The 22,779-nt window shown below is 36.6% G+C and overlaps 2 protein-coding genes across 6 annotated transcripts in view; one reads left to right on the top strand and one right to left on the bottom strand.

Annotated features, from left to right (window-relative positions):
• The window catches only part of amph (amphiphysin), a 31,909-nt gene extending 17,140 nt beyond the window's left edge, over positions 1–14,769 (bottom strand). The window contains exons 1-7 of one of the 4 annotated variants that reach the window (XM_052128956.1): positions 14,579–14,769; positions 10,138–10,218; positions 6,101–6,155; positions 5,923–6,017; positions 4,103–4,198; positions 3,814–3,921; positions 3,404–3,489 (exon numbers count right to left, since the gene is read on the bottom strand). In XM_052128956.1, the coding sequence (XP_051984916.1) occupies positions 3,404–3,489; positions 3,814–3,921; positions 4,103–4,198; positions 5,923–6,017; positions 6,101–6,155; positions 10,138–10,218; positions 14,579–14,647 (590 nt within the window). In that variant the 5' untranslated portion in view covers positions 14,648–14,769. The remainder of the gene's footprint in view (positions 1–3,403; positions 3,490–3,813; positions 3,922–4,102; positions 4,199–5,922; positions 6,018–6,100; positions 6,156–10,137; positions 10,219–14,578) is intronic. The other 3 variants (XM_052128955.1, XM_052128957.1, XM_052128958.1) reach the window with 3 other exon arrangements.
• A 2,222-nt stretch (positions 14,770–16,991) lies between these two features.
• On the top strand, positions 16,992–22,102 carry otulinb (OTU deubiquitinase with linear linkage specificity b). 2 transcript variants are annotated; one of them, XM_052128959.1, is made up of 9 exons: positions 16,998–17,064; positions 17,328–17,499; positions 17,965–18,171; positions 18,252–18,322; positions 18,461–18,576; positions 18,665–18,805; positions 18,982–19,086; positions 20,441–20,710; positions 21,517–22,102. In XM_052128959.1, the coding sequence occupies exons 2-9, from the start codon at positions 17,348–17,350 to the stop codon at positions 21,778–21,780; spliced, it is 1,326 nt and encodes a 441-aa protein (XP_051984919.1). In that variant the 5' UTR covers positions 16,998–17,064; positions 17,328–17,347; the 3' UTR covers positions 21,781–22,102. The 2 variants fall into 2 exon arrangements, with proteins under 2 accessions (XP_051984920.1, XP_051984919.1); XM_052128960.1 differs by lacking the exon at positions 17,328–17,499 and having other exon boundaries at positions 16,992–17,064.
• Positions 22,103–22,779: the final 677 nt, after the last annotated feature.

The following is a 22,779-nucleotide window of genomic DNA, read 5'->3' as shown; positions in this document are numbered from 1 at the left end:
ACATGGAAGGCCAGATGTGCAACTAAACAAGAGTATAAATACATCAGAGTCTAGTTTGAAAAAATTGACGCCTCACATGTCCTCAGCTGACAAGCTTCACTGAATTCTAAAGGCAAGTGTTCATGGCCTTGAATCTAGTCTCTCCTCCATATTATATGTTTAGTCCACCCATAGTCATGCTAGTATACAGTACCTATGTACCACCCTAACAGACCATATAGTACAAATCTAAACTGTATAACAATCAAATGTATTAGATCGAGCTGAAACAAGCATGGCTGGAGGGCCAGGCAGAGAGAGGAAGCTTCTGGTTGGCTAGATTATGTAACTAGGGTGCTGCTCCAGTGAGCAGACAGACTCAGCTTAATACAACATCCTGCTTACTAGAGCATATTTCCCAAAACATAAAGCTTAAGCTGATGCTATATTACTTGTGTCTACAACAACATTAAGCATACTATTGCACTGTGCAAATTGCTTTGCACCACAAAATTACAAATATTAACAAAAATGCAAATGAACACATATCTAGTTACAATGGAAAACAATTGGTTCTCTAAAAAAACTGATGACTAATTCAAGGCACCATCTAACAACATAGAGATATTTATGTGACACAGCAAATGCAGAGTCTTAACTTTGTTCCATCATACTGCACGTTACTGTAAACTCTAGCGACTTATGTCATCTACCAATCCCATTTATAATTTTAAACCTTTTATTATCATCAACATTTAATGTTGATTCCCACTTTCTACAGAATACATCTCTTTATCCCACATACCAATGGCCGTAGCCAGCTATGAGGTCACCGAGGTCTGGACCTCTGTCATTTTTCATATTCAAAAATACATTTTGATGCTATGTACAACTGAATAAGTGGTTGATAACTCCTTTGTCTGCATGCATGTATAATTTAGTTTAGACAGTTGGTTGGATTCTTTAGTGTCCACAAATACTACAAGAGTGGGATAAAATGGTGCTACCTGAAGCTGCGCTGTGCATTTTTCCGGGCAGATCAGAGTAAAAGCGGGCCAGTCTCACTAATCTGATGAACCTGCTCTGCGCATGTGGTGTGCTGTTCCGAGGTTAACACAGTGCGAGTTGCGTGCGATCCATTTGAATTTGATACAGCATTGTCTGTTATAAACCCATCTGATATGAGACACATAAAAGCTCTAGTTTAAACAAGATTAAACAGCCCGTCATATTAATCTACAGTGACGAGGTAAATAGGAAAACATTGTTCCATTCACAACAGTAATTACAGGCTTTTCACTCCACAAATCAGCACCCTTATGGAAATATACCTGACAGTTACTGTAGTGACATTAACTGTAGTAATAACAATGATATTTTGCTAGTAATAGTATATATATTTGCAAAAAACGTTAATATTATTAGCCTAGAAATATATGAAATATTGTATATTAGGGCAATAAAAGCTACTTTTATGGAGGTTGTTTTTATTATTTCTACAAGTGTTTAGGATATTGTTTTTCAGTGCAAATTACATAGATTATTATTATTATTATTTTTTTTTTATTAATTACATACAAAAATTACATCTAACCATTGTGATCTTTTTTTTTTTTTTTTTACCTGTGATTAACATGATCTTACTAATACCATACTTAAATTCTGGATTCTATGCACAAACAAAGGTAAATTGTCATAAAGGCAAATACAAAGCAGAATTTAATAATAATAAAAAAAGCTTTAAAGCCTGTACACTCATGAATTAAGTATGAAGTTATGACTTTTTCTCCTTTGTAAATATGTTTAGTTGTAATGAACTTTAATTGAAAAATGTGAATTAAAGGTAGCTACACTCAGAAACTCTTCGTTCATGTCATCTTGGACTTAAAGTGACACCTAGTGGTGTGGATGCAGCATCATTAAAAATCAGCAGTTTTCAGTTACATATGCCATTGTAGAAATTCACTATTCACAATCAGCCATAATTAATTTAATCCAGGAGTAAAAGTGTCCAATAACAAAACGGTCACTGAGATTAAGCGAGTAGTATTCAGCTGGCCATGTGATTCTAAAATGGCGGCCCTTGTCCCATGTAGAATAAAAAAGCATTAATAAGGTTACTGATATGACTACAGTCCTCATATCATGTGAGTGGTCATGATTTTATACCTAAGTTTCAAAATTAAAATTAATTTCTTCAGGAGTAAATACTATTTTAAAGGGGAAAAATAAATAAGAGTCTGGCAAAAGGAAAGCAATTGATTATTTGGATAATATTAATATGTAACAGAGTTAACATAGTCCCTGATAAATTAGTTGTTAAATAACTTTTGCTGTTTTTCTGTTGTTAATATGAGTAAATTTTGCTACCCAACTCAAAATAAATGCTTTATTTTAAAATGTGCATTTCTATGTGACAAAACTTCAGAATTAACATTGTTAACTGCATTTGCGATTAAAAAAATATTTCAGTATTATTATTATTGGTTTCTGTACTTAAAATTGTATATTTAATTTGAATGTATAGTATATGTTGCATTTGTAGGTGTAATTTTGGTAAAAGTCTTGACACCTCACCGTGGACCTCACTAATTTTCAAACCCTGGCTGCGGCCCTGCATGCACCACACATTCATATATCTAATTTAATGTCACTTAGTTCACTTTCCTTTCCTTTATACATCCAGATCAGCTCCAGCCAAACATTCTAGCATATTGCTCATCCGTGCATCCATAATAAGCATTACTGCAACAATACAAATAGTTTTTAGTCTACATGCATTCAATTTGACAACTTTACTTAAGTCTCTGGATCAATGCAATTCATTTGAAGGTGTTAACAAAATACCTTACCTTTTCTATGTAACAGCAGCAGTGGCATGAACGTTCACAGCTATCATGCAGTGCAACTAATGGATAAATCTGAAATACTGTGATGTAAATGTACATTCCGGAAAGTCCTTTGGTCAAATGAAATCAATATTATTGGCCAGAACATTGGCATAATACAGCAAGGCTAGTAAGCAACCAAAAGCAATTGACATCTAATTACTAATATAGTCTTGTAATAAATAATGCTGAACTCTAGAAAACATGAACAGAGGTTCAAAACATGACCAACAAAAATGTCTAACTAGACAATTCTCTCTATCTCTCTCTCTCTCTCTCTCTCTCTCTCTCTCTCTCTCTCTCTCTCTCTCTCTCTTCTTTGCTATAGACATCTGAAGGGTTTGATGGCCTCTCGCTGACACTTTGTACTGAGCATAATTCATTCTTGTGATTACTGTCGATTTACTGTCGATAATGAACAACCAAAAAATTTGAAACATCTTAAATGTTAACCGATTCTTTGAATGCTCTTCATTTAGTGAAAATGATCCACCCTTAAACACAGATTTCAGCAGTAGTCAATCATAATGTCTCACCTGTCCCAGAGCATGGGCAGCTCATCCTGTAGGCCAACATTAAGATCATCAAAAACCCTTTGTGCCTTTTTCAAGTCTTCATCTGCCTAGAGGCACAAACATATGCGCATAAGATCAAGCAACAGCTGAGATAACTGCCGTCCACATATACGGAGGTTTCAGCAGTTATAAATTCCTCTCAAAACCAAGGATGTAACCAAAAATTCAAGATTGAGGGACACCATAGGTACAATTTTAGGAATCGTCCACTTAAAAAGTCATATTGATTGACTGCTACTCTGAATATTAAAGGTAAGTGCATCCCCCTCAATCTCTTTGGTGGTTACGACCCTGTTCAGAACATTTCAATGTTAAATAAATGCAGTCACAACACATTCAAGTTGAAGAGACAACAGAAAAGAGCAATATACTTTTGCTATCTTTTTCTCATTCTTCATGGTTGAAGTCTGCAGGGTCTCAAAATGGTGCCTTGCACTGTCATAGTCAATTAACTTCCTGCTTCTCTTTGCTACACGCATCTGGAGGCAGGGAAAAATACTTGTGGTTACTATGGTTACACTTCAGTCAACCATTTTTTGCAGTCATTTACAACCCTTTGCTGACACATACATCAGCTTAAACAATATGGTTGATAAGAGGGGAACTATGAACAATCCATCCGTTCAAAACAATTAAATGGGAGTAAAATGTCACTGGCACCTTGAGATCTGGGAACTGTGTCAAATATGCTTCCAGTGTATCGATTGTGGAGTCAACCAGCTTCTGATGGAAGTCCTCCCACAGAGCATCACAGTTCTGAAGAGGAGACATGGCAGTCGTCTGTTAGATTAACTGAGTGCATTCGACAACCGTTAGAAAATAGTTAAACCAAAAATGTAACTTCTGTCATCATTCACTAACTCTCATATTGTTCCAAACCTGTATGACATTCTACCTTCTACAAGCAGAATGCTAACTTCAGTCACCATTTATTTTCATTGTATCTTTTTTCCATGCAATGAAAGTGAATGGAGTTAATGCATTTCCAAGTGAAACTGGATATTCAACAGGAAGAAAAATGTAGGACGGGACTTGATTTTATCTGTCGGGAATTGATTAGTTTATGAAAAGTGGGCCTTCAACACTAGAATGGAACCAGACCTGAATGCAAGTTTGATCAAAACAAATAACACAACTCAATAACTATTTGTCTGTTGGTTAACACTGTCCAATAGCCCACACAGACTAAATGATGTGAGCGGAAAAGGAAAGTCGCTTCAGAGGAAGAGCAATTTATTAAGTTTTAATTAAAGATTACAAATTTTTTTCTAAATTTAGAATGTGCACAGATGAATTGTTCACAATAATACCGGAAACTTACATTGAAATAGCAAAAAGGGACAAGTTTGATATCATGTTGACATTAACAGAACTGGATCATTATGGGAAGAAAAAGAGACAGTGCTAAAGAGTGAATCAACAACCCCCATTCAATGTTATTCTGTAGCTCTGCAGCTTCTCCTCCTGCAACACAAACAGATTACTTTAGGTGCTGGATTTGTGATCAGCAGCAGTGAAAATAAAATCTATTTAGGCTCATCCTCATTCACAGGGGATGCTTTGCAAATCAGATGGAGGAAGCTGAATTGATTTTGCTCCCCCTCAGAGAGGTGTGAGTAAACAGAGCACTCGTGAAATCATGAGAGTCTTGGTCAAAGCCCCACGTCCTTTTTAAAAATGGCATATGCCATTATCTACCATTAATAACTCCCTCCTTCAAACAATATCATCTTTGCGCAACTGATAGAAGGACAACTCTATTAAACATTAAACCCATTTGCTTTAATTCCATTAATACAGGATGTGATGCAGGCTATTTAATTCCCTGCATGAGAATTTGAACAGCCTGTGGATTAATAAAGCAAGTTGTCTATGACATACATGTGTATAAGCTTCATAAAAGAGTCATAATGGTTAAACGTGATTTAACCCCCTTTTCCCTAAAAGGTACAACATTTTAACCCCTGCCCATGTACTGAGTACAAATACATCAGCTGACTTGTGTGTGTGTGCACTGAAAAGATCACTTGCTTGTTCTTAAACACCAGAGCTCTTAATCTCTAGTTTGGGACAAGACTGTTCTAGTGTTGTCGAAAATGTTCTCAACATTTTTGTCTTCAAATTAACTTTATACTGTACTTAGGTTACCAGTCAAGACTTTTCATTTTTGCCCAGTTCCACAACTGTTCTTAAGCATATAGAACTACACAGGAGAATTCAACACCTTGCCTTGATCTTTTAGCAGCTCTTTAGATGCTGTATTACATATGAAATTACTCACAGGCAATTTGCATGGTGGATCTCTTCTAACTGTGTTACAAAAACAATAGTGTATTTTTAGAAGCTCAGACATAATCTTTTTCTGTAATTTGTCACAGTGCCCGGTTTTAAGCCATTTGTATAATGGACACTACCATTGCAGTGCTTTACTTACAAGCAATACAGAATTTTAAACACAGAACAGCTATAATTCTAGCTACCTTTCCAATGGTCATGACATCATCTTTTCCATGCCAGTCAGACTCATAGACTTCATGTAACGACTCTGTCAAATTCATAGAAGCCTGCTGCATTCCTGCAATTATTATAAAAAGAGAACTCAGTTCAGTTTTCAGAAACCATGTGCATGAACCTGTATGTGTGATTTGAATAGTTTACCTTTCACAGCTGCTATGTAAGCCTTCATCTCTCTCTGTAGCCTAGAGCCCTCAGACTATGGATCAGAACACAAAAGAAGAGATTCACTGCCATTTACCATTCATCACATAAGGTATTAAACCACACACACATGCAACAATGACAACATTATATTGACTTTAATTAATCATCATTCAACAGTGGGTTTTATTTTCAGCACATGTCAGAAATAACAAGATATCTATCACAGGTTAACCAATGAATTTCTGCAGAAAATGGCAGTAGTTTTACACAATTCAAATTAAATTAAAACAGTTTATGTATTTGTGTGCGTTTACAGTAAATTCCTGGCTACTAGTTGCATGACTTTCATAATATATTTGACAGTAGTAGTTCTACAATTAATTACAATTAAAGGCAACCGTATACTGTGACTTCACAATGAACAGGGTCGTGACATTTCTGTAATGTAGCAGTGCTGTATTGTAGAATCACAATTATCAAATTTACATTATATTTTTAACCTGCGATGTTTGTAAATTGTCACCATTATTAAGTTATGTATGCTGTGTGCTAATTTCTGTGCGTACCTGGTTGCCAACTCTACTAAAAGTTTATGTGCATTAACAGATCAATCAAATCACAGTCTGGCATTGCAAGCATCACTACCTCATTTTTTGATTACAACCATTTATCTTTTTCTTACAAATGCATCCTATAGTGTAGACTACACATCTTGATCAGACAAAAAGTCAATCTCTAAATTGAACAAATTTTCTCCATCACACAGTGCAAAGAATAATGTTCTTTATGAACAGTTGCACCAGCTAGAAGAACATTTATTTACTGTAAATAAGTCCAAGTTCCCATTCAAAGGGAACACTAAACACCATATTGGATACTTCAAACGAAACACAATTATCAATGCAGCGAGATTTCTTTTTTACAGTCATTTGTAGTGAAACACTGAAAGCAGTATTTTACTGTAAGAAATTACTGTTCAATCTTGTAAAATCCTGGTAATTTTTTACAGTGTAGACAGAGTGCCAAGAATGCAGAACATAGCAGAAGGCAGGTGTCTTGAGGTATGTTTTAAACAGTTGACATTTTTAACTAAAACAATTGTCCATCCTACACGAGAAGCTAAAAAAACCAGCTAGATGCAGAAAAAATGGTTAAAGACGTCTGTCTAGGTCATGTTTACATAGGAAAAGGAAATAGTGCGGACAGATGCAGAAACATGTTTGGTGCAAAACCGGCACATTAGAGAGCTGATATTTAGCATAGCACTATTTTTATCACTCCGCTTGTCTGTCTTCGCGGCATTCCAGACCACAGTATGTGAGTGGTGCAGAGAGGAAGCAGAATGGTAAGCAGAGAAAGGAAAACCTGGAGTGGTGCTGGAGTGGAGCGATTACATAAAGCTTTAGGGAAGGGAAACTGCTGTTGCTCCAGTCTACTCACAGACTCTGTTCCAGTATGTGTGTTGCTTGTCGACCCATAAAACTGGATTCTTTGCCTTCTTTTGGAACTATTTACATTGGTTTACAAAAAAACATGCAAAATGACTGGCAACATTTTGAATGAAATGGTCCTTACTCAATATTAACTTCTTCAGTTTAATTCAACTGCACTGTTGTATAAAAGCAATCAAGCCTGCAATCGTGCTGTTGTGCTTAATATCAGCAAGGCTGTGGTTTGGCTGTATAATTTAGTCATTAAATAAATAATATTTTTGTTTCTGAGCAGAGTTTTCATAGCTGAAGTGAATCTATAGACTCATTAAAAACCTGTACATAAGGTGTTGTCACTGAAAAACAACATCATAAAGATGTCCATGGTGCTTAAATCACTGCATTGCATTGAAACATACAAGCAGTCAAAAAAATAAATAATCACAATGGGTTCTCCAGTCAGTACTGCAGATGGAAGCCATTTCATTCTCTGCACTCTACATGAAGCCCAGCAATTCTGAGACAGCAAGGGGCTGTAAGGAGGCTTGAAATGAAATGAAAAGCCCACATGGCAACCTCTATCGACAATCTTTCTCTCCAGAATGTGGCTGAACAATGTACCTCTTCATGAAGCTGTCCGAAATATTTATTTTATGCAAATCAATTTATTTTCCATGAGAGATATCATGGAGAGTCTCTCACTTTACATTAGAGACAGTAAGACCATGTTGTTGTTGGAATAGTATGCTGGGGTTGACTTAATTTGTGGTATCTTGTGGCCAGGGGTGGACTGGGAAGAGAAATCAGTCCTGAATTTTACATTGAAACTTGCCCAAAAAGTTGTTGAGTGGTGGGGTCGCGGTCCTTTTCTGCATATCGTGAACCCATTCGGCATATTGCGGTTCCATTTTGCAGCCCTCTTCTGCCAGCCGAGGCCCGTTTAGCATAACACGGCAGCCCGTTTCAACTTATCGCCACCTGTTCAGCCCTGTTTTGTGGCCAGCCCACCGGGAAAAGCCCCGGTTCTCCCTATGTCAAGTCCACCCCTGATTGTAGCCTCTAGTCTTTAAGCTTGACTCGAGGAATGGGATGTGGTTGTTTAACATTCAGTGAGGTGAGCCATGTTGGCACAACCCAGAAGTACATTTTGTGGTCACTGCAATTAGTCAGTATCAGTTTGATGTATAATATTTCACAAACTCTGATGCAGGGAACTGATGTTTATGATATATTATTACTGTTGATGTGGCTCCATGGAGTGTTTTATAAAAGGTGGATGAGCCAGACTGTCTGCATATGGTGTGTGGGTTCAATTTTGGCTGTGTATCCTTCAGTCTAGCAGTGATTAACTCTGACTCAGCAAATGTGATATTGGACCAAATCTGTCTGCATGCACTTTACACCATTGTGCACAAATCAATCATGGCTACAGCCCAAAAGATTACCTAAACCAGTCTCAAGAGAGTAAAATGTATAGTTAACACAAATGTCAATTCTGTCATTTAAACCCATATGACTTCTTTCTTCCTTGTAACATAAAAGGAGATATATAGCAGAATGTCCAAGCTGTTCTTTTCTATGAAATGAAAGTGAAGGGTTACTAGGAACAGCCATAGTAGAAATTAATTTTCATTGTTGGAAAAGAACAGCTTGGACATTCTTCTAGATCACTCCTTTTGTGTTTCATGCATGAGTAAATGATGATAGAATTTTCATTTTAGGTTTAATTATCCCTTTAATAGCATGGGAAAAGTAAAAAAAGGGAGAAGTGAGAGGAGAAGTGGGGAGAGGAGAGTTTTTATGGAAGAACTGGCATGCTGGAGCATAAAGAAGTCTAATCAGGATTAGTGAGGACAGGTGGAAAGGGTGGGATTAGACTGCTGTTTTTTTTTTCAGCAAACACATGCTTCTTCAAGAACTACACATGTCTCTCTATCTACCTTCACAGCCACTTCAGTAAAATTGCAGTTTGATTAATACAATTTAAACTTTTCATATCATTAAACTATTCAAGTTATTTTAGACAAACTGCTCTTAATTATAGAACTTTTGATGGAATGCCAGGTACAACTGTGCAGTAATCAGGCCTGCATAACCATCCATTTGTTTATGCACATGCTACACCTGAAAAGTTAAGTTATTTACTTAAATAACTTTAAGTAAAAAGAGTTTACCACAATAGCCCATTGATTTCTTGAGTAAGAGAGAATGAAGAGCATCTAATCTATGCAGAACACACTGCCAGGGTCATTATAGCATTGTGGATTTGAAGCTTTGTAGTGACATCATTTATGAGAGTCATTAAGTTGATTTACACAGCAAAGAATCTTCAGACAAAAGAGAAAATGTGTGTGCACCTTCAAGGTCTTTATCCAATTTGTACATAGAAATCTTACAAGATAAAGATTGTGTGAATGTACATTTTCTCACTAATATTGACAGACAAAGCAGAATGAAACAAATGGAAACAAATGGAGTTTGGTGCTGGTGGAGCATAATGTGGATCTATTCTGCTGGTGGGAAAATCAATCCAGCATAGCAACCAGCCAAAGGGACATTACCCATTCAAAAACAGCAGAGTTCTGTGGATCAGATTTAACTTACCTCCTGTCTTTTGAAGTTCTGCACACACTGCTCAAACTGTTCATCTTTTGTCTCATCTGCCTTTCCCAACTTCTGCAAAACCTGTAAGAAAAGAGCACAAGTGGTCACAGAAAGAAAAACAATTGGAAGGCAATTGCAGTGTTTTTGTAACAAACTTATTAATTTATTTTATTTTTTATTAAATATAATAAAATGTGGTCATTAAAAAATGTAAAAACTATTGTAAAAATTTTAAAATGCCATTTTCCATGCCTGAAAAAGTAAAGAAAATTAATAATATCTTAATCACTTTTATGTAATATATATGTATATATATATATATATACTGTATATTTAAAAAAATCAATAGTGAATATAAATGTTTGAAGTTATGCTCTGCTCTAAAATATTGAGATGTACAACTATAGACATTGCTTATTGTAGCGTAAAAGTTGCACACAAGCAGGCCCAGATAGAATCTGCAAATGCAGAACTACATACAAAACATCCAGATTTATGCAGAATTCCATGCATTTCCCCTCCCTTGCTTGTTTGTTATTCACCAAATAATTTGGTGAATTTCATGATGCTTTTAACTACCAATAAGAGTGTAGTATACTCAAGTACATCTAATTGATTTTGCTATGTTTAAATCCCTTCCTCAGAATGCTGCAGATTTTGACAAAAGATCAGCACAGAAAATGCCAAAAAAAGTCAGCAGATTCCATATGGGCCTGCTCACAAGCTAAAGTAAAGACTGACCTTTGAGCAAATCACCCTTTAAGTCGGTTCTTTTCAATTAATCGGTCGAAATGTTTAACAAATTGGTTTGAATGTCACATTGGCAAATCCATCTGAATTTAAATGGTTTTGAATAACAAACAACTAAAAATTGGTCAAAAAAGTGTTAAAACCCTGTAAAAGGTTAAATCCCACGAAAGACATACTGTAATAGCCAACTGTAGAAATGTATCTGTGATTTATACAGTATCTGGATATCTTTCTACTTGTATATCCCTCTCAGTTTTTTATTTGCATTTCTCAGAGATAGTAAAGATGAACATTTAGAAGGATCAGCACTCTCATTGATTCAGATGAGCCATGACTGAATCCCAATGAGGAAATCCTCTAACGGTGTCTGATGACTGAGAAGAGAGAACACCCTCTGGATGGTATGACATGCACACAAAGAAGGGCCGAGGCGAGCGGGGGAGGAGGAACAGGCATACATTTTGCTTCCTAGTCTGTCAGGTTTCTCTGCCAAAAAGAGGACTTCTGCCACATGACAAATTCACTGCCTACCCATTATCCACAATGTCATCTGTTACTCAAATAACACATTTGTAGAGAACAAGAGAGGTGCCTGTTCCAATATGACTCACCTAGTATCCATACATTTTATGTAAGATTTTAAATGCTTGACATTAAAAAAAAAAAATAAAAAAAAAATTCTAAATCATTTAAAAAATGCAACTAATGTTTGATCCAATACACCAGGTGTACACACCTGGTAAACAATACTCAAGGTACTGTACATTGGACAAAATACAAGAGAATCCTTTGTAGCCTATTTCAAAGGCAATGGGTGGCAAGCTTTGGCAAACAAACCCATTGTGCTTCATCAACATCCTTCTGGATTTTTCAGTCTCCACACTCAAACAGATGGTAGTATGTAAGCCATAATATAGGCCTACTGTAACAATTATTTTGTGTCCTAAAACATGTTCTTCATATGGAAACATCTCAATTTATTATTATTTAAAATGACTGAACCAACATGTTTACATTAGATTAATTCAACTAAATCATTTTTTAGATCATTAACAGACCAGATAAAAAATCCTGTTTTAGAAATATGTTGTAGCAACTGTCAATTCCAATCATGAGTGAAAGTGGAAGTATGTTGCAATGGCCTCGGAGACGGCGCCCTGGGAATATGAATAAGGTCACATACAAAAGCTTCACAATGCTCCTGGGTGCTAATAACTTGCCATCTGGATGTTTCCTTTGTAACACTCTCACTCACACATGTTTACTGGAAGTGGCTTTGAAATAGATCAAATAGGTAGCATGTTATGACACCTGTCAACATCCAGTCATGCATACAAGGAAATTATACATCACAGTGTTTGATATATATTATCATCCATTTAAAATGATGTAATCCTCTGGTTATTTTATAATGACAAAAATATAGAGAGATGCATCAGAATATTGCTTGTTCTGCTGCGAACATTAAAGCATATCAAAGTTGAATTTAAGATATGTTTTCTCTGTTAAATAAATTATATAGCTATTTAAGAAAAGTGCAGAGTACTACCTGTATCTGAGCTTATCATTTCCTGAATGTTAATTTTGCCATTTTTTATTTTAAATATAGGACTAGGAGTACATTAAGATTGAGATTGCTTTAGCCATGCAGTGAGTGTTCCATTGCAAAGGAAAAAGACTGTTTATATGCATGTTTCGATATTTCTTTTCTCTCTCTCTCTCTCTCTCTCTCTCTCTCTCTCTCTCTCTCTCTCTCTCTCTCTCTCTCTCTCTCTCTCTCTCTCTCTCTCTCTCTCTCTCTCTCTCTCTCTCTCAAAGACACTAACCCTCACATTCAAAGGCAGAGAATCAACACTGGTCTGACATTGCCAAAGGCAAATGGGACTAACTCAAGATGCAATGCCCAGTCTGGAAACACTATACAACAGAAGCAGCCAACCTATGAAATATTTACACAACATTAGAAATCCCACCTTGTCTCATCCGTATACAGTAGGTGAGCGATGTACTCTGCCTTATTCAGATGGATTATCTTTCATTTTATAATGTTACAAAAATCAAGTTAGTTTGCAAAACAATGTGTAGAGGGAAATCTTCTCCATAGTGCATGGAATACTACATCCAGTTGTGATATTCTCTCAATTGCTGTTATAATCCATAATACTGCAATTCCACAATCTTCATAAGGCTAAAAGCAACAGAAGGAATATAAGGTATTTCATCCTCAGATTAAAGGATCTCTTACACCCTTTATCATGTTATCTGCCCCTGCCAAGTATCTCCTGTTCCAGAGGTAGTAAATTATGCACCTGCTCTTAAATGTACTTGTCTTAACCATCAAAACAGAATCAAGTTACATAGATAGAAATAGACTGCATTCTTAAATTGTGTGGCTCCATGATGATATATTGGATTTTTTTTTATGTATATACAGTATATATGTGTTTTTTCACAGGCTTCGTAATTGTATCATACAATTATGACAAGCATAAAATTAGGGACATATTGCACAATATTCGTAGAAGCCCAAAACTCTGGATTTTCATGATTACGATTTTATTCTAAGACCCTCACCAGGTGACAATCTTTGTTAAATGATAACTGAAACATGTTTATCTGGGGAATTTCACTTTCAATGTCTCATTACAGCTAGCCCTCAGTCTGTGAGTGAACTGTGGGTATTAAAAGAAAAACAATCCTCTTATTGCAGATCGGCAAGGGTTTGGGAGAACCACTACATGATCTCTATTTAGCAGGCCTTTTTAGTTCACGAGCTCATATACATTTCATGTTCAATTCGCTACGAATGGCAAAATATTAGGCATGCTGTCGAAACAAAACCCCAATAATGCGATCACCAAAACCCAATCTAAAACTAAAAAACAAGCCGTTGTCAGTCTCATGTCAAATCGTAAGCGACATCCACTTTCTCTGCTTTCTAGCCGACTTGTTTAAAATAGGGAGAGATTATAGCATGCCTCTTTACAAGCACATTAAGCATGCAGGCCTTCGCCGATCGCGTGGCCACTCGGAAATCTCCCACAGATAGTAATAATACCGCATAGACGAGGGCATCCCCCACCTCCCCTTCTTCTGACCTTGCAAAAGAATGACAGTTTTAACCATCTTCGGCAAGATATGGATTGCATCGTCAGAAATGCAAGAAATAATGTCAGAGAGAGAGAGAAAAAAAAACAATGATATGCATGTGATAACAGTAAGACAAACTGTAATACGTGTCAATATATCCGTGACACATTGTAATCTACTAGTTATACAGCGATTTGATCACTTCTATGGGATGTGTATTCAAACTGAGATTAATAATGTATCCCTATAGAAGGCGCATAATAGTTTAGACCAAAATATTATAACTGATCGCGATGTCTTCATATCCTCGCTTTTAAATGGCAGTGCTGGGTAAGATTGCAGTCTGACATTGCAACATGCGCCAATAACTGAACGCTGGTGTTTCCTTTATATGGCATTTACAGTGTGATACATTCTGAGAACGAACAAAATATAGCAAATCTTTCTATGATCTGAAATATTTAAGTTAAGACGCACACCTGAATCTCCTTCTACTGGACAGCTCTGCAAAAGCAAAATCCTGACTTTTGCTCCATAAAAGGTCCCCTATGCATTCAGTCTATTTTATCTGTAACAATTCAGACACTATTGCGATTCCTACCTTTTCTTGCGCCCGACTGAGCCTTTTCTGGACGTTTTTGGCAAATATGCCCGTCTTTATTTCGGCCATGGCTGTTTACTCTGAGACGAGAAAGGCGACGTTTCAGCACCTCCAGAGCACAGGAAAGCAGAGGGGGAGGAGCGGCCTTTAAAGCCACAGTACACACAACAGAGCAGCGTTACTAAGACACGACTGGTCGAATCAACCATTCATCTCAGTCATTCGGATGTTAGATGCCAAACACGTTTGTGAAATGTATAATTAATTACGCGCTACACATTGTAATATGAATCAGCACATGCATACACCGATGGTAATGAGACGTTGCAATTGCGCGCTCTACTGCAACTCTTGAGGTTGCAAGGGGCCGTTCACACCGAAAGCATACTTGCGCTACCAAAGCTATACGCTTTAGGTCAGGACACAGGTGTCTCGAGACGCGTTTGGAAAGTCGATATATATATATATATATATATATATATATCTATCTATATATATATATATATATATATATATATATATATATATATATATATATATATATATATACATATATATAACCATCAAGACAAGGCAACGGTCTGTAGCACAACGCAATAATAGTTTGGGTGTGAACGGCCCCTTACACTGAATTTGCGCTCATTTCACGCTCTAATCCCTCCCTGGCGCCTACTTGTTATGGCCCTCATAGGCAAAAGCAGGCGCAGTGAACTCACCAACACCACGTTTTTTTTATTTTATTTTTTTATTATTAATATCACATTTTATCGCTAATGTTTCAGTGTATCTTGTAAAAGAGCATCAGGAAAATAGTTAGGCTAAATAATACTAGAGAAATATAGCAAATACATTTATGATACGTGGAAGTTACTTTATTTAGGCTACTTACTTTTTATAACCATGTTATTCAAGTTTCAAATATGTCTTAATTTTAAAAATCTGGAACTGTGCAGCATAGGCTACTTAAAATAAGTGTTTTCATCTAGTTGATGGAAAAATTACAGAGGCAGCACAGCCCTGGTCTGCACTGTAGGTTGGACTATTTTAAAGTTTAAAATAATGGTAAACCTGCACTATAGCGCCTTTTTTAACCTTAGCAGTTCCCAAAGCGCTTTACACTGTGTCCCATTCACCCATTCACTCAAACTCAAACACCAATGACGGCAGAGCTGCCATGCAAGGCGCTAGCCTGCCATTGGGAGCAACTTAGGGTTCAGTGTCTTGCCCAAGGACACTTCAGCATGCGGAGTCATGTGGGCTGGGAATCTAACTGCTAACCCTGCGATTAGTGGCTGACCCGCTCTACCACCTGAGCTACAACCGGCAAAAAAAAAGGTGGATATAATGACACCCGGGAGAGAGAGATTTGGCGACCTTGGTGTGCATGTTAAGTTTGTATATAGAGATGATTTCACCTCTAAAGAACTAAATTGTGCCAAAAAAAAAAAAAAAAGAGAGAGACTAAAACAGCAATTGCAGGTGGGGTGGCCAATGGGATGGCCAGGCTTCGGTCCATGGTGGCCACGGCCACCCCCACCCCCTAAGTCCGCCACTGAATTTATTTAGTATAATCATGTTGAAGATTAGCAGAAAGGTGGTCCGTTTATAAAGTGATGAGCTGTTTCCCCACAAAAGCAGTATATCCAGCACACGGAAGCATCTCCTCCATAGAAATCCATAAAAAAAAAAAAAGAAAGAAAAAAAAAACGGCCTCTTGGTCTCCTCGCCAATGTATTACCACAAAAATTACTTTCGACTCGTCCCTCATTTTCCTTATAAAATGCAAAAACAGAGGTTGCAGTGACGTAGGCCAACTTATGGAAGTGAATGGAGCCAATTTTTGGAGGGTGTATAGGCAGAAATATGAAGCATATATTTTTATAAAAGCACTTACATTCAATTTTATATTAAATCTTGTGCATTATTTGACCTGTAAAGTTGTTTAAATCATTGTTTTTAACAGTTGTTTAATGTTTACAGTGTTACGTCGTGGTGGCAACAAAGATGTAAAATTGAACATACTGTATCTTTACACTGAAAAGGTTAGTAAGCGATTTAATCACACTAAAATCATAACACATATATTGCTTATATCTTGTGGCTGTTCTTTCAAAACAGTGAGGTTTTTAACATTTAGGAATTGCCCCCTTCCAAGTGCCTCACTGTAACCTAGATTCTCTCTCTCTATCTCTCTCTCTATATCTCACTCTCTCACTCTCACTCGCTCTCTCTTTTTTTTTTTTTTTTTTTAAAAAGGAAAGGTGAGTCAAAATGTATTTTTGTAGTAATCAACATTATGCCATAATTGCTGTTAAATGAACGTAACTTGTATTGTACCCAGAAGGTCCATTCAAATCTGCCATCAGACGTAGAAGCTGTCTGAAAACTACAATTCCCATAATGCCCCATTCACCGGAAGTATTGGTAAGCTATCTGGATGGAAAACTTCATACTTTGTAGTTCCTGTCTAGAAGGCCAGTAATCAGGTAATTTATATAAAAGCTCCTTCTTCAGTTTTGGCAGCTTAGTCTTGGTGTTGTTAATACATGAATAAATAAGTAGTTACAATTCGCTTCGTTGGCAATTTGAAACGATAAAGTCCTTGGATCTGTCTGACGCGGAAGTGTCTCTGCTTGTTTTCTATGTTCTCCTCGCATCATTTGTTTTCACTGAAGTGTTGTTCGTAAAAGTTAGTTAATTCGATCTTCACCTTTGATATTCAGCCTCTGTATTTTCCCTCCACATCAAGCATGCAGAGATGCAGATTGGATGTCCTCGCACATGTGCCATGAATCAGACTCGGGAACGAAGGATGTGCAAAATATCCAAACTGCTCAATTCAAAACCATGAATAAAAATGTGAACTCGAGTTGTGATTCTGGCCGTCAGAGTCAGCACAAAAAAGCTAAGAAGGATCACGGGTATGCCAGAACATCATCTTTTACTCTTTTAGTAAATATACGTTGAAAAGTTGAAGTTAATATACAAATTCTTTCAGTATGCTCGTAACACTACAGTGTGGGGGCCCTCTGACGGATCTGGGTCTCCAAGCAACTAGCTTAGTTTGCCTAGAGGGAGGACCGGTGTTGTATTGAATTGTGTTCCCTGTCAGAATCTGTTTCCCCATAGCCCCGATAGGGTATGGGTTTAGGGTAGGGTAGTGTAGTGTGGGTTAGGGTACGTAGGGTAGGGAAGGATTAGGCTTTGGTTTGTGCATGGGGGAATGCATTCTGACAACGGAAAATGATACCATCAGATACTGTTCCCCCCATACAGATCTACTGGGGGGACACAGATCCCGACGGGGAAACAGAGTTCATCACAACATCGGCACTGGTGTAGGTATATGTTTTTGTGTGTCAAACATAACTCGTCTCCTCTCTTAGATCGACACCAGCTACTCTTGGTCAAAAAGCAGATGTGAAAGACGGGGCACTTGAAAAAGATGCTTATTCTGTTGGACATGAGAGAAGCATTGAGGTCAACGTCGCTATGAAAAAACAAGCTAAGAAGGAGGCCAAATCCACTCATGTTGACAGTCATTCTTCGCAGCAACATCTGATTAGCACATCAGCTGCTGAAGATGAAAACAGGTATTCTTCCTTTCAATTCAACTGTTTCCAGTATGCAATTCATCTAATCAAATTTTTTACCAGGTGCTATTATTTCCTAGTGAGATGGACCTGTACAGGGGAGAAGAGGAAATAGAACAGGAACTAATAGAGAAGCACCTGTCAAAGTCAGGTAGATGGCTGTTTTGTGGGAAACATGTCATACAATACCATAATGTTAGGTCTGTATTGAAATGTTTACCCACCTTGATGTATCACTGAATTGCTTTGTCCGAGAGGTTATATTTGTCTCAGTAAAAGTTGTCTCTAGTCCCTCCAGTGGCTGTTGGTGAGAGCCAGAGCAGTGTGCTAGCTCCTGAGGATCTTCAGACCTACAGCAAGAGAGAGTGGAAAGGCAACACCACCAAAAGTCGCCTTATCCGAAAGGTTTGCTTTCTAGTGCTACAAAAAACTTCTCTAACATGTTAAGTGATTTGTTTAAAAGAGAATTGCTCAATTGTACTTTTGTTTTTAGGGATATGAAACAATTGCCAATATCTTCGATCTACGTAGAGTAAGAGGTGATAACTATTGTGCCCTGAGGGCGACGCTCTTCCAGGTGCTCAGCCAGTCAGAACAGCTTCCTGCCTGGTCACAAGATCCTGACATCATTAAAGTAATTACTGTGCATAGATATTATTACCTATTAGATCCTTTCTCATTTGGGATTTACAGAGATTGTGAGGTTACATGTCATGACTTGATCGTTCATATTTTGTGTAGTAATAGAGATACATAATGTTGTTATGAGTTACATAAATTTTGTGCATTGTGAATGTTTCCTTTCAACAGATCGAGTCTGATAAGGATTTGATTCAGGACTGGCAGTTTCCATTTGAAAGCAAGAGGAGCAAAGTGGAGCTGATGGAACAATGTCTGGAGCTCCTGAAGAAAAGGGTAACTCTTGTTTTCTCTGCATAGCTTTTTTATTTACATATGTATGTTATGTACAGGATGAAGTTGTTACACTTTTTTTACTCCAGTGTTTTTTTTTTGTGTGCTGCAATTACGTTTCTGTTTTTTCACATACCTTAAAGTTTTGACTACCAAAAATGTTGTCACTATATTGGGTAATTTGTCACAGTCGACTTTGCCAGTGCATCGGTGGTGTATGATTTATGTGATCATTCGGGTAGTTAGGACACCACCACCACCACCAAAGCAAAATCAGACAAATGGTTATCTCATTATTCGGCTCGATATATGATATGAGGTTCTCAATTTGATATGATAACACTTAAATGACAGAGTGTGGCAGAAAAGTTTTATTTTTTGAAAAATGTTTGTGCAAAATGCACATTATAATTTCTCATCAAAATAAAGTTCTTTAATCCAAAATATAAATGCTCAAAGTTGAAAAAATATGAGTTTTTCAGATACCGTTCACTATAAGAAAATATCACAAACAAATAAGCTTTCAAAAATATTGGGCTACATTCAGGCTGATCAGATGCAGAACAAACGATAGAACTGAACAGAACCTGTCATGAAAAGGTATGTGAAAGTGGATATTTATATTTTAAATAGTTTGTTTGTCTTGATTATTATAATCACACAACTTTTTTTTAAATATAAAAATTATACTTTCTATCAGTTAATATTATTTCTAGAATTTGTAGATATAATACTGATATGAGCTGTAAACGTTTAAAATAATGTGTACAATTTACAAGTAAAAACATTAAGCTTGTATTCATTTCAGCGCTATAATGGTGCTGTCACTTTAAGAGTTTAACAAGCATATCACAGACTTGCACAGGTGTTGTGGTTCATTCATTAAAGAGAAAGAAGTCACATTTTTTTTGTATCATGCTATTTGTGATTAAAATTCATATTTCTTTTTACTTTTTATCTTACTGCAAAGAACATAAATGGTATTAAAAGACACATATTTCAATAGTAAAAAATCAAGCAATGGAGAGATTATGAAGTTATATATCGAAATTCGTCCCTTCCTTAAGTTTAGTTGGCCCTTGCCTGAATGTGCAGTTGAATGGTTTTATTGTTTTCACTTGTTAATCCAACAGCTATTGTTTACAAAAATATTATGGTATTAAAATTTCAGTTTGGAGTAATGAATTAACAGAAGTATTAAAATGTTTTGAACTCTATGTTTGAACAAAACATGTTAAACCACTGCTAGAGAAAACACATTTGTATAATTAGACTTTTGACTCAAAACCTTTTAGTTAATGAGACATATATTTAACAGTATAGTCTGGCAGTGTTTTTATTGTTTTTCCCCCTCCAGTTGCAGGAGGCAGTCCAGTGTAAAAGTCCTATGGAGAGGGAGCTTATATGCCAGCAGGTGTTCGTAGGTCTTGATGAGGAGTATGAGCTTTTGGAAGCTCTGAAGTTCCTGATGTTGAGGAATGCCATTCAGCTACACTCAGATATGGTGAAAGGCTCTGATGTACCCGAGTTCTGCTGGCTCCTCTTTGCTCGTGACACCTCTAAATGCCCTCAGACCCTCCTCACCAACCACCTGAGACATGTAGGCTTCAGTGGTGGACTGGAACAGGTTAGCACACTGCTTAAAGCTTATGTTTATTAAAGATACGTTTATTAAAATTGACTTCAATTACTCACCCTCATGTTATTCCAGATGTGTATGACATTCTTCTGCTGAACACACACATTTTTTGAATAATATTTCAGCTCTGTAGGTCCTCACTATGCAAGTGAATGAGTACCAAAAATGTTGAAGCTCCAAAAAGCACATGAAGGCAGCATAAAATAATCCATAAGACTCCAGTGGTTTAATCCATGTCTTCTGAAGCTATATGATAGGTGTAGATGAGAAACAGATGAATTTTTAAGTCCTTTTTACTACAAATTCCCCTCCCCGCCATGAAATGCACTAAGAATGTGAATTGCCAAAAAACACTAGAATGACAATATGGAAGTGGAGATTTATATTAAAAACGGGATGAAAATATGTATCCGTCTCTCACACACACACTCATAATATTGCTTCTTAAAATATAGAGTTAACCACTGGAGTCTTATATATTTATTTTATGCTGCCTTTATGTGCTTTTGTAGCTTAAAATTTCTGGTACCCATTCACTTGCATTGTATTGTATGGACCTACACAGCTGAAATATTTTTCTAAAAATCTGTGTTCGTATTTTTTTTTTTTTTTTTTTCATTTTTGTGTGAATTGTTGCTTTAATGCTTGACCAACCAATTATGAATAATAACTATTGTTATATTTGTTATTTGTTGCATACCTGTACTGCTAATGAATTAGTTATATTGTTTAAAGTGTTGAAGTGATCATTTTCCATGCTCACCGAAGGAACATCTTTTGATAATGTCTTTTAGGTAGAGATGTGCCTCCTGGGTCATTCCCTTCAACAGACGATTCAGGTCTATCGGCTCTACAAGTCTGACACCGAAGAGTTCATCACATACTACCCCAGTCATCATAGGGAGGACTGGCCTTGCCTGTGCTTGCTCACAGAAGATGACAGACACTACAATGCACTTGTACCCAAAAGTCAAACGTCTACCAAATTTAATAAATATGGTAGACCAATGTGGAATCAGCCCTCAGGTGGACAATCATACATAACTACACGTCTTTAAAGAGTATATGACAATCACTCACGATCTGCAAAGCTCAGGAGTTACAATCCCTGTTTTTTTCCCCATGGCAGTTACTGGATTTGCATTTTGGGATGTTTTTGCTTTCAAGTTTTATGTAGTTTTAATGACTAGTTTATCCGTATTCTGCTACCTAAAGGTAGGCAATGTAAAATTTTAAACCAAATGTTACGGTAGGTCTTTTTAAAATTAAGGATGAAACGATACATTTTTATATTAATTGAGTGCAATGGTTTTCTGAGACACCAGCTGATTTTTTCAGTTTATAAGGTTAATTATTGATTTGCATATTGCAATAAAATCAAATTGTAGTTTTATACTTGTGTGGGTTTTTCTTTTCTAGATTGTTAGCTACTCAATTCAGTGAGCTATTAAATTTAGCGAGCTATTCTTGCCAGTGTCTGTTTACACTAAGCGCAAAAAGACAACCTTTTTGGCAAAGGCTATTTTTCACTAACTCTGCCCACCTTTGCTCAGACAATTTACCTTTTTAGTACAAATTGCATCATACTTTTATTTAGAACTTGCATGAATGGAACACATTACTAATTGCACTTTGTAAATAAGTTGTTATTGCTGTTTAATTAGCATCTACCTTTTTTTTTTTTTTTTTTAAACCCTTGTGTAAATAGTCACTTCCTTCTTTTAAAGCTCTTGTAGTCCTTTCACTGGTTTCAGAATCTCATTGTGATATCTTCGAGAGTTGACATCATCTTGGAGAGTCTCCAGAGAATTTGAAAAGTGTAGGCAGGAAAAAAAGAAACCACTACAGTTCAATAATTCATTTAGCATTTGATGACACATCCAGCATTACAACTAGTTGACTCATCTCTGATTAATTGTCCACTGAAACTTTCAACGACATGAATTGTGGTGACAAAGGAGTAATGTCAAAGTGCTACTCATTATAGTTAAAAATGCAATGAAACATGTCTTTATGAGAGGATACAGGCATGCAGGAATGCTGCAGTCATCAAATTG

Source organism: Xyrauchen texanus, chromosome 6 (genome assembly GCF_025860055.1).
Source record: "Xyrauchen texanus isolate HMW12.3.18 chromosome 6, RBS_HiC_50CHRs, whole genome shotgun sequence".
NCBI classification, from domain to species: domain Eukaryota; kingdom Metazoa; phylum Chordata; class Actinopteri; order Cypriniformes; family Catostomidae; genus Xyrauchen; species Xyrauchen texanus.
This window is presented reverse-complemented; position numbering and strand designations above follow the sequence as displayed.